Below are 12,554 nucleotides of genomic sequence, written 5' to 3' on the forward strand. Positions count from 1 at the left end.
TATGTTACATGCCAGGTCTGAACCTTTAAAGGACTTGGGGTGCCGCATTGACAATCTCATGTCACAGATTTTGTGAAGCTCCAGGTCAATATATCCCGATCTCTCCTCATCTCTATTTCAAGTACAGTAGCTAATGAAATTTCAAGAAAGTGCTCTCTATGGAAAAAAGAAAGTGTGTACATACAGTACACAAAACAGATGCCCCCTGAAAATTGATGCTTAGGGCGCCTGGGTGGCTCAGTTGGTTAAGCGACTGCCTTCGGCTCAGGTCATGATCCTGGAGTCCCGGGATCGAGTCCCGCATTGGGCTCCCTGCTCAGCGGGGAGTCTGCCTCTCTCTCTCTGACCCTCCCCCCTCTCATGTTCTCTCTCTATCTCATTCTCTCTCTCAAATAAATAAATAAAATCTTTAATAAAAAAAAAGTTATTCAAAATTTAAAAAAAAAAGAAAATTGATGCTTACTCTTTCTTTCACTAAGATGGAGTTAAAAGAGGTAACAGAGGAGAATCATTAAAGAGAAATACCAAAGATGAATATCAATGGCTCATATAGATGAGAAGTAAATAATAATAATTTTATTTGTATCCATTCTTTGAAAATGGATTAAATCATTCATATTTATTGTTAAGTAAATAATAATAATAATTTTATTTGTATCCATTCTTTGAATAAATGGATTAAGTCATTCATTTATTGTTATTATTTAACATTTACATTTATTGTTATTATTTAGAGTTTTTGGATTTTTTTAAAATTTTCCCTATCCTTAAGATAGGGAGAGATCTCTCTCTTTTTTAAGATTTATTTATTTGAGAGAGAGAGAGAGTGGAGGCACGGGGGCGGGGGGAAGGGGTAGTGGGAGAGGGAGAAGCAGACTCCCTGCTGAGCTCGGAGCCCCATGAGGGGCTTGATCCCATGAACTGAGCCAAAACCAAGAATCCGATGCTCAACTGACTGAGCCACCCAGGCATCCCTAGAGTTTTTTTGATTTCTTATTTGCTATGCTTTCTAGTTTGTTTGTTTTTTCCTCTCAATTCTTTTAGGCAATAAATAGTACCACCTTATCTTTATGTAATGCTTTGCAGTTAAAAAAATTTCTTTTTTCTCACAAGAATCCTAAGAAGTTGATAGGGCAGATATAATCAACTAGATTTTACTGAGGGAAAATGAAATTCAGAGAAATTATATCACTTTCCCAAGGTTGTATGATGGCTGAGTTAGAAGAGCTGGTGGAACTAACATTTACTGAGTATTACCAAGTACCCACTTAAAATACCACATTACTTCAAATAAATGTATGCTGGGTGAGCAGACTCTCCTGTGGCTAAATAGTGAAATAGTTTATACCTGATAAGTTTTATACTTAAAAAAGAGACTGTGAAGAGAGTGTTTTTTAAAAAAATATTTTTTCGGGGCGCCTGGGTGGCTCAGTCATTAAGCCTTTGGCTCAGGTCATGATCTCAGGGTCCTGGGATGGAGCCCCGCATCGGGCTCCCTGCTCGGCAGGAAGCCTGCTTCTCCCTCTCCCACTCCCCCTGCTTGTGTTCCCTCTCTTGCTGTGTCTCTCTCTGTCAAATAAATAAAATCTTTTAAAAAATTAAAAAATATTTTTTCTCTTATTGTTATACCACTTCTTGCTCTTGTTTGAGTGGTTAATTTGGCTTGATTCTATGAGGAAGCTATGCTATCTTTATTATTTATCCCTGTCCCTGTTGTCTAAAAAAATTCAAAGGAATATGCTGTGCCTGATTGTTATGAAAGAAAATATTTTCTGAATATAAACAACATAGTTAAATGTAAAAGAGCATTTTGACTGAAGGAGAGACTTGTTTGTATTACCACAAAAGTTCAGACCTGCAATCATTTCCATAATTATTGCTATCTAAAGGTATATTTATTGTTCTGCACCCAAGGTAAGGATTTCAAAAACTTTCTGAGCTATTGACAAACTATAGGAGACTAATAATCAATGAAGACATGGGACAGCAGTGTAATCCTCATTAAAAAAAAAAAAAATCTACTTTTAAGAGTGAAAATCCTTCAACCACATTCTTTTGTTTCTGCCCAGGACCCTGACTACACATTGTGAGGTAACGCTAGGTGTGGAAGAAGGGGGAAGCCTGTGTTAAGATGAAGAGACAGGTGGAGATGTAGTTGTGGTGACATTCATTCACACAAGAAGTGAATGAAGAGGATGGGTGTTAGACCTCCACACAGAATTAGCAAATGTTAATGAGATTATTTCCAGCTGAAGTAACAACTCAACGTGTCTACAGGAATAAACTAGGAAACTGTCATTGGTCTATAAAATGATACATTAAAAAAACATTATTTAGCTAGTGGAGAAAAGGTAGTGAGGGAAATCTTGGCTTGGAAGTGATGACAGAAGCCAGAAGCTCACTTGTTTTAAAAGATTAATGTATATAATGTATATAAGATGTTTTGTCGGCAACTCTGCCTTTCTTTTCTCTCCACTTAGCCATCCTCCCTGGAAAGTTGGCTCATGTGTGCTTACATGATGAAGCCCTTCCTCTTTGAATAAGGATGTAGATTTTTTCTTTTTTTGCAAAGGACAGTATCTTCATCGTTTCTAGATATTAACAGGCATGACTTGGGGGTTGCATCATATCAATTACGTAGCTGATCCCAAACGTTTTACCACCAAAAAATATTTTGGTTATCTCTACCCACAACCACAATTTCATGTTTTGAAAGATTTTTGTTGTTGTTTACAAAACAAACTACATTTATTAATTTTTTTAAAATTAAGGGCATATAATCAAAGCCTTCTATCAGCAGGAAGTAACATGGAGATGATATAATTCAGAAACAAATTTGGGGAAGCCTCTCCAGCCTGACTGTAGATGGTGTAGGATTCCATTTGATATTTTGAAATATTCTAAAGGTTGTGGACTTCCATTATTATCTTCATAGGTCCCTTAAGGATTTGAAAACTTTGGACTGGGAACTTGTGAATTAAGCAGCAGAGTTCTGAGGGACAAAGTGCAGATAGGTTAACTGCAGTAGCAAAGGGGGAAATTAGAAGAGTCCAGAGTATTAGACATTAAGGAAAAAAGAGGGTGGAGGTGAGGTACCATTTTTATTAACTTTAAACCTGTATTTTGTCTAGAAACCTATGCAAGTGATAAAGGTTTACTGATAGTTCCATGATTTTCCCTTATAAGGCACTTAAACTAAGCTTATATTTTCTTTATTTTTTAAAGATTTATTTATTTTAGAGAGAGCACGTGCCTGTGCAAACCCGTGCATGCGTGTTGGTGGAGGGGCAAAGGGAGGGAATCTTGAAGCAGATTCCCCAGAACATGTAGCCTGATGCAGAGCTCGATCTCTTGACCCATGAGATCATGACCTGAGCCAAAACCAAGAGTCAGGCGCTCAACCAACTGAGCCACCCAAGTGCCCCTAAGTTTGTATTTTAAACCATTAAATACCAATTCAATTCAAGTCAATTAGCATTTGCTGAGCACTGACTGTATACAAAGTGTCATACCAGATGTTGTGGGTGGGAAAGGAAAAAGGAGCTAACATTTATTGACTACTCACTCCATGGTTAGAAGTTGCTAGGCATGCAGCCCTTTGAGATGGACATATTTATAGATGAGGCTAACCCCACTGGCCTCCTGTTATTTTTCTGGGGCATGCTTCTACCCTAGGGCCTTTGCTCTTGCTAATTAACCATTGGAATGGAAAGATCTTTCCTTGAAAAATCTGTATAGGTAGCCATTGTGCAAATACAACCTGATCAGTAATGCCTTCTTGGACCACCCTATTAAAAATTGTAACCCTTTCCCCACCTCAGAGAGTTAAGTAACTTGCCCAAATATACGGAAATGACACTTCATTTTAAAATAATAAAAACCCAGGATCTCCAGTGTGGGTGCTGGAATAATAATTTTTTTTTTAATTTATTTATTTGACAGAGAGATAGCAAAAGTAGGCAGAGCGGCAGGCAGAGGGAGAGGGAGAAGCAGGCTCTCCACTGAGCAGGGAGCCTGATGCGGGGCTCGATCCCAGGAGCCTGGGATCATGACCTGAGCCGAAGGCAGCCACTTAACCGACTGAGCCATCCAGGCACCCCTGGAATAATAATTTCTTAGATGAGTAGAATTGTTGGACCGGGTGTTCCATGTCCCCAGGATTGGTTGCTGCCAGCACCACACTGGCCTCAGGGGAACTGTCCCACTGTTAACACTGTGGCCTGGTTTGTCTGCATAGAATCCCTACTTACGTTACCCCCCTTAGCCCATAGCTAAGGCAAGGTGTTAAAGGGCAAATAAATTGTAACTTAAAGGCTGAAGCAGCGCAAATGAAATTAGAGGAACATGGAAATAGGTAATCTGACTGAAGGATTTAATCCCCCTTGCCTCCTCCCACTTTTCTGAAAGGAGCTTCCTGAGGCATCAGTCACCATTTAATTAGGGAGGCCATGTCTTTCACAGAAGGATCTACTCACACTGTGTCAGGCCTGGATCCTACCTGACACCATGGCCAGGGCTTATTTTAAGACAAAAACCCCACTAAAAAAGATAACTACAGGCCAATATCCCTGATGAACATGGATGCAAAAATTCTCAACAAAATACTAGCAAATGGAATCCAACAGTACATTAAAAGAATCATTCACCACAATCAAGGGGGATTTATTCCTGGGCTGCAGGAATATATAAAACTATATTATAAGGCTCAATATTCACAAATTAATCAATGTGATACACCATATTAATAAAAGAAGGGATAAGAACCATATGATCCTCTCAATAGATGCAGAAAAAGCATTTGACAAAATACAGCATTCCATTTTTGATAAAAACCCTCAACAAAGTAGGGATAGAGGGAACGTACCTCAACATCATAAGGGCCATAAACAAAAAACCCACAGCTAATATCATCCTCAGTGGGGAAAAACAGAGCTTTTCCTCTACAGTCAGGAACAATACAGGGATGTCCTTTCTCACCACTGTTATTTAACATGGTACTGGAAGTCCTAGCCTCAGCAATCAGACAACAAAAAGAAAAGACATCCAAATAAGCAAGGAAGAAGTCAAACTTTCACTATTTGCAGATGACATGATACTCTGTGTAGAAAACCCAAAAGACCACCAAAAATTGCTAGAATTAACATAAATTCAGCAAAGTCATAAGATATAAAATCAATGTACAGAAATCTGTTGCATTTCTTTACACCAATGATGAAGCAGCAGAAAGAGAAATCAAGGAATTAATCCCATTTACAATTGCACTAAAAACTAAGATACCTAGGAATAAACCTAACCAAATAGGTTAAAGATCTGTACTCTGAAAACTATAAAACACTCATGAAAGAAATTGAAGATGACTCAAAGAAATGGAAAAACATTTCATGCTCATTGATTGGAAGAACAAATATTGTTAAAATGTCTGTATCACCCAAAGCAATCTACACATTTAATGCAATCCCTATCAAAATACCACCAGCATTTTTCCTAGAGCTAGAACAAACAATTCTAAAATATGTATGGAACCACAAAAGCCTCCAAATAGCCAAAGAAATCTTGAAAAACAAAAGCAAAGCTGGAGGCACCACAATTCCAGACTTCAAGTTATATTTATTACAAAGCTGTAGTGATCAAGACAGTATGGTACTAGCACAAAAACAGACACATAAATCAGTGGAACAGAATAGAGAACCCAGAAATGGACCCACAACTATATGCTCAACTAATTTTCAACAAAGCAGGTAAGAATATCCAGTGGAAAAAAAGGACAGTCTCTTCAATAAATGGTGTTGGGAAAACAGGACAGCAACATGTAGAAGAATGAAACTGGACCACTTTCTTTACACCATACTCAAAAATAAATTCAAAATGGATGAAAGATCTAAATGTAAGACAGGAAACCCTCAAAATCGTAGAGGAGAGCACAGGTAGTAACCTCTTTGACATTGGCTGTAGCAACTTCTTACTAAATATATCTCCTGAGGGAAGGGAAACAAAAGGAAAAATAAGCTATTGGGACTTCATGAAGAGAAAAAGCTTCTGCACAGCAAAGGAAACAACAAAACTAAAAGGCAGCCACTTTTAGAATGGGAGAAAATATTTACAAATGACATATCTGATAAAGGGTTAGTATCTAAAATCTATAAGGAACTTATCAAACTCAACACCCCAAAACAAATAACCCAGTTTAAAAATGGACAGAAAACGTAGACATTTTTCCAAAGAAGACATCCAGATGGCTAACAGACACATGAAAAGATGCTCAGCATCACTCATCATTAGGGAAATACAAATCAAAACTACAATGTAGATATCACCTCATACCTGTCAGAATGGCTAAAATCAACAACAGAGAAACAACAGATGTTGGCAAGGATGCAGATAAAGGGGATCCCTCCTACACTGTTGGTGGGAATGCAAACTGGTCTTGCCACTCTGGAGAACAGTTTAGAGGTTCCTCAAAAAGTTAAAAATAGAACTACCCTATGATCCAGCAACTGCACTACTGGGTATTTACCCAAAGGACACAAAAATGCTGATTCAAAGGGATACATGCCCCTTGATGTTTACTGCAGCATTATCAACAATAGCCAAACTATGGAGAGAACCCAAATGTCCATTGACTGATGAATGGATAAAGAAGATGTGGAATAATGGAATATTACTCAGCCATCAAAAAGAATGAAATCTTGGGAGGAGAGTTAATATGAAGGAGTAATGGGGGGACCTCATCCCTTGAACTCATCCCTTGAACACAGCTAGATTAGCATATATTTTTTTTAAGATTTTATTTATTTGACAGAGAGGGAGAGACAGCAAGAGAGGGAACACAAGCAGGGGGAGTAGGAGAGGGAGAAGCAGGCTTCCCGCTGAGCAGGGAGCTGGATGCGGGGCTTGATCCCAGGACCCTGAGATCATGACCCGAGCCGAAGGCAGTCGCTTAACCGACTGAGCCACCCAGGCGCCCCTAGATCAACATATTTTTGAACAACTAGGAAATTGATCTAAGGATTAAGAAAACAATCTGCACAATTAGAGGGAGAGAAGGTGGCAGATGCGAGATTTGGAGACGTGAACTGGGGAGAGAAAAGCCACAGTGCCACAGAGGGAAGGGAACCCTTTTCTCAGAGAGAAGACAGAGAGAGAGGGGAAGAGAGAGCAGCAGGTGGGGCTTGCACAAGACATCATGGGGTGGGGATCCCCTGAGTCACACTGAGAGAGAATGTTCCCCTTCCTGGAGTACATTTGGAAGAGGGTGTATTCTCTCAGCAAAGACAAAACACCCGCTGGGTGCCACTGAGGGCAGATAACCTGGCCTCAGCTTTTCCCTGTGCTTCACTGAGGGCAGATAACCTGGCCTCAGCTTTTCCCTGTGCTTCACCATACACTCCAGACACCTGTGTGGCTGTGCACCTGCTTCCCTGGGACAGAGTGGCGCCAGGTGCAGGTGTGCGCTGCGAGCCTCTTCTCTCGGGGAGGGGAGCAGGTCCGTGCCTTGCTGGGTCCTTTAAGATTTGGAGTTTTGAATCCCAGCCACAGGCCAGAGGTAAAACACAGAACTGTGGTGCTGGGCATGCCAGCAGCCCAGGCACAGACAGGTTGAGGGTAGGGGTCTGACGGGAACCTCTGGGACACAGGAGGGGAGATTATTTACTTTTCTGTGAGGGCCTCCTGAACAGCCATGGCTCGAGTTCCCCTTACCTGGGGATGAGAGGATGGGAAGATGCCATCTTCCATAACATGCAAAAGACAGAAACTTAGACAAAATGACAAGACAGAGGAATTCTGCCCCCAAAAAGACAAGAAGAAATCACAGCCAGGGATTTGCCCAAAACAGATATAAGAAATATACCTGAACAAGAATTTAGGAAAACAGTGTAAGAATCCTAGCTGGGCTTGCAAGAAGCATAAAAGACACCAGAGAAACCCTGGCTGCAGAGATAAAAGACCTAAAAACTAGTAAGGTGAAATAAAAAATGCTATAACTAAGATGCAAAACCGACGGGATGTAATCACAACACGGATGGAAAAAGCAGAGGATCCAATAGGTGATATAGAAGATAAAATTATGGAAAATGAAGCTGAAAAGAAGGAAAGAAAACTCTTAGATCATGAATATAGACTTAGGGAATTCCGCAATTCTACAAAGTGCAATAATACCCATATCCTAGGAGTCCCAGAAGAAGAGTGGGAAAAAGGGGCAGAAGTTTTATTTGAACATATGTATTTGAACATAACTTCCCTAATCTGGGGAAGGAAACAGGCACTCAAGTCCAAGAGACACAGAGAACTCCCCTCAAAATCAACAAAAACAGGTCACCACCAAGACATATAGTGAAACTTGCAAAATATAAAAAGTATGAAATATTGCCATTTGCAATGATGTGGATGGAGCTAGAGATTATTGTGCTAAGCAAAATAAGTCAGAGAAAGACAAATACCATATGATTTCACTCATACGGGGAATTAAAACAAATGCACATGGAAAAAAGAGGCAAACCTTAAAGCAGACTCTTAACTATAGAGAACAAACTAAGGATTGTTGGAGGGGAGGTGGGTAGAGGATGGGCTAAATGGATGATGGGTATTAAGGAGGGCACTGGTTGTGATGAGCACTGGGTGTTGTATGTAGGTGATAAGTCACTGAATTCTACACCTGAAACTGATATTACACTGTATGTTAACTAACTAGAATTTAAATAAAAACTTGAAACTGGAAAAAAAATTCTATTGTTCAGGTGAGTTTTAGGGAGAATGCTTTTCCTTTTTTATATAAAAGCACTTACCTCGAGTAATTTTCCTGACCTCTTCCCTTAATTATTCCTTTATTAGACTCTCCAGGGGGGTGGGAATGACTTCTGTTTGATGGAGTTGGGAGAGAGAACTGGCCCCTCCTGGGTCCTATTTCTTTGGGACCTTCCTGTCTATGGTGAATGATCTTTGTCATAGGCTTTCTGTCACATAGGAAACTTAGCCCCTGCAGGGGGAGGCTTGCAGTTTGGGGGGACAAGTTCAATTCAGGGATATCAGGAATCCACACTACTCTCTTCGACACCATTTCATCAATAATAGAGAAAGTATTTTATTCTATTTATCTGACTCCTGTACCTATTTTTCAGTTAGTTCCTAATTGTGGGCAAAAAAGGGTTGTTATTTATTGGGCCCTTCAAACTCCAAGCAAGTACATAAATAACTACCATATGAGCTGCAGTAACATACGTGGTGTATTAATCTGCAGAGGATAAGCAATGCTGCAGTAACAAATAAGATCCAAAACTCTCAATGACCTAATGCAATAGAAGTTTATTTCTCCCCCATGTCACAGTCCAGCGTGAGATGGCTGGCCTCTTCTGTCTTTTAGCCATGCCATCTGGAATATGTGGCTTCCAGAGTTGCTACAACAGGGGAGGAGGGAAATGGAGGAGGCACACTAGCTCTTAAGCTCTTAGCTTGCCCTGGAATTAATACTCAACACTTCTACTGAAGTTAGACATAACTGTTCACATGGCTCTAAACAAGGGAGGGGCGCCTGGGTGGCTCAGTCGGTTAAGCTTCTGACTCTTGATTTCATCTCAGGTCATGATCCCAAGGTCATGAGACTGAGCCCCATGTAGGGCTCCACACTGGGCGTGGAGCCTGCTTAGATTCTCTCTCTCCCTCTCCCCCTGCTTCTCCCCCCTCCCTTTCTAAATAAATAAATAAGTAAAAATTAAAAATTAAACAACTGAAGGGAGGCTTGGCAATGTGGAGGAACACATGGATACCTGGTGAGCACAAACTGTGTCTGCTTTAGGTAGGTTCAGAACAATCAGGGAAGGTTCAAAGGAGCAGAATAGGGAAGAAAGGGGGTTGAGTAGTACCCAAAGCATATTTTGCCTATTTCATAGCTTTCTCAAAGCCAAATACTCTGTCTGAAATTTATGCATCTCTTCAGAGTAGTGCCATCAGGCCATTTACAAATTAACTTAATATGAGAATTGAGAATTTTTCCCATGAAGTGTGCATTTTATCTGGGGTCTTCTGGAGATAATAAGCTCTTAGTTTTATTGCATATTTATTGTCTTTGTTTCACTGTGTTCTATATTATTCATGACTTTAGGAGTGAGAATTTTGGGTCCACAATATTTTTGAATACTGTGAGCTTTCAGTACTCTTCAAATCACATCAAGTAGGACTTTGGGTTTTTCCCCTCAAGATGGGATTTGTTTGAGTAGGAGTTATCTAATATAACCATGTTTAAATATGGCTAAGCATTCTCTCTGAATTAATCAGTTGGTATTTGTTAGTTTTTTTTCTAGGAAGAGAATCCAAGACCTTTCTAGGCCTAAAAGACAATGGGGAACCCCAGATAGGTAAGGCAACATTACAGTCTTGTTTGTGAGGATTGTGTTAACTTAAATTAAATAGGTAAGTAAGATTCTTACTTGCCCACTGACCTTGCATCCCAGGTTTATCCACTCTGTGGTCAACTGAATCCACCGAACCAATATTGTCCCCTCAGTTAAGTCAACACATGAAAGGCTAATCCTAAGTCAGTAGTTTTCAAATTAATCTGTAAATGGAATCACCTGGGCACCTATTAAAACACTGATACCTGGGCCCATCCCCAGAAATCCTGATTTACTTGGTCTAGAGTCCAGCCTAGGCTTTGGGAGTGTTAGAAGCCCCCAGATGATTCTAATAAGCAGACGGGTTTGAAAACCACTTCGAAGCTCTTGTGTCCATCCTTCGGGTTCACCTTTGCTGCTGCTAACTTACTGTCTGTAAGCCTCTGCTTAGAGCAAACCTGTTCTCTGGGTCTCCAGCCAGTAGGACCCACTGACCTCCCATCCTTCACCACACCTTTTCTTCTTTGGCTCCTGAGTGAAGCCTTAATTTTGTCCCTTTTTTCTGATATCCTATTGCTTAAAAAAAATAATAATACACTTTATTTGTAAAGCAGTTTTAGGTTTACAGAAAAATTGGCCAGAAGTACAGAGTTTCTGTATTACTACCACTCCTCTTGTTTCTCCCATTATTAACATCTTGTGTTTGTGTGGTACATTTATTATAATTGATGAAGAAATATTGACCCATTATTCACTAAAGTCTGTAGTTTACATTAGGGTTCACTTTTTGTGTTGTACACTTCTATAGATTTTGATAGATGCATGTCATGTATTCACCATTACAATATGTATTTTAAAGATTTTATTTATTTATTACAGAGAGAGAGCATGGGGGCGGAGGGCTCAGAGGGAGAAGCAGACTCCCCGATGAGCAGAGAGCCCAATGCGGGACTCGATCCCAGGACCCTGGGATCATGACCTGAGCCGAAGGTGGACGCTTAATCAACTGAGCCACCCAGGCGCCCTCACCATTACAGTATTATGTAAAATAGTTTCCTTGCCCTAAAAATTACCTGTGCTCTACCTATTCATCCTTTTCCCTCTGTGCTCCCTTCTCCAAAACCCTGGCAACCACCAATCTTTTTACTATATCTATAGTTTTGCCTTTTCAAGAATGTCATATAGTTAAAATGATACAGTATATAACCTTTTTATATTGGTTTCTTTCACTTAGTAATATACATTTAAGGTTCTTCCATGTCTTTTCATTGCTTGGTAGCTCATTTCTTTTTAGCACTGACAAATATTCCATTGCCTGGTTGTACCATAGTTTGCGTATCCAGTCATCTATTGAAGGATATATTGTTTGCTTCCGATTTTTAGCAATTATGAATAAAGATGCTATAAACATTGATGCGCAGGTATTCATGTAGATAAAAGTTTTTAATTCATTTGGGTAAACACCTAGGAATGCAATTTCTGGATTATATGGTAAGAATATGTTTAGCTTTGTAAGAAATTGCTAACCATCTTCTGAAATGTCTAGCAATCCCACCATCAATGGATAAAATAGTTCCTGTTGTTCTACATCCCCACCAGCATTTGGTGTTTTGTATTTTAGCCATTCTAAAGGTGTATAGTGGTATCTCTCTCATTGTTTTAATTTGTAATTCTCTAATGACCTGATGCTGAGCATATTTCATATGCTGATTTACCATCTGCATATTTTCTTTGGTGAAGTGTGTGTTCAACACTTTTGTTCACTTTTTAATTGGGTGTTTGTTTTCTTATTGTTGAAATGTAAGTGTTCTTTGTATATTTTGAATACCAATCTTTTATCAGATGCTATAGACTGAATGTTTATGTTCCCCTAAAATTTATAAATTGAAAACCTAATCCCCAATGTGATGGTATTAGGAGGTAAGGCCTTTGGGAGGTATTAAATCATGAGGATGGAGCACCCGTGAATGGGATTAATGTCCTTATGAAAGAGACCTTAGGGGCGCCTGGGTGGCTCAGTTGGTTGAGCGGCTGCCTTCGGCTCAGGTCATGATCCTGGAGTCCCTGGATCGAGTCTCGCATCGGGCTCCCTGCTCAGCAGGGAGCCTGCTTCTCCCTCTGACCCTCCCCCCTCTCATGTGCTCTCTCTCTCTCTCATTCTGTCTCAAATAAATAAATAAAATCTTTAAAAATATATATTAAAAAAAAAAAAAAAAAGAAAGAGACCTC

At 39.8% G+C, this 12,554-nt stretch overlaps 1 protein-coding gene across 2 annotated transcripts in view; it reads left to right on the forward strand.

Annotated features, from left to right (window-relative positions):
* The window catches only part of SPMAP2L (sperm microtubule associated protein 2 like), a 57,687-nt gene that overhangs the window by 17,709 nt on the left and 27,424 nt on the right, over positions 1-12,554 (forward strand). For both annotated transcript variants that reach the window (XM_045881800.2, XM_064584541.1), the window contains exon 3: positions 10,284-10,349. In XM_045881800.2, coding sequence (XP_045737756.1) covers positions 10,284-10,349 — 66 coding nt within the window. The remainder of the gene's footprint in view (positions 1-10,283; positions 10,350-12,554) is intronic.

The sequence above is a fragment of the Mirounga angustirostris genome, unplaced genomic scaffold, assembly GCF_029215605.1.
Source record: "Mirounga angustirostris isolate CCGP_5_RB_7025 unplaced genomic scaffold, mMirAng1.0.hap1 SCAF_2, whole genome shotgun sequence".
NCBI lineage: Eukaryota > Metazoa > Chordata > Mammalia > Carnivora > Phocidae > Mirounga > Mirounga angustirostris.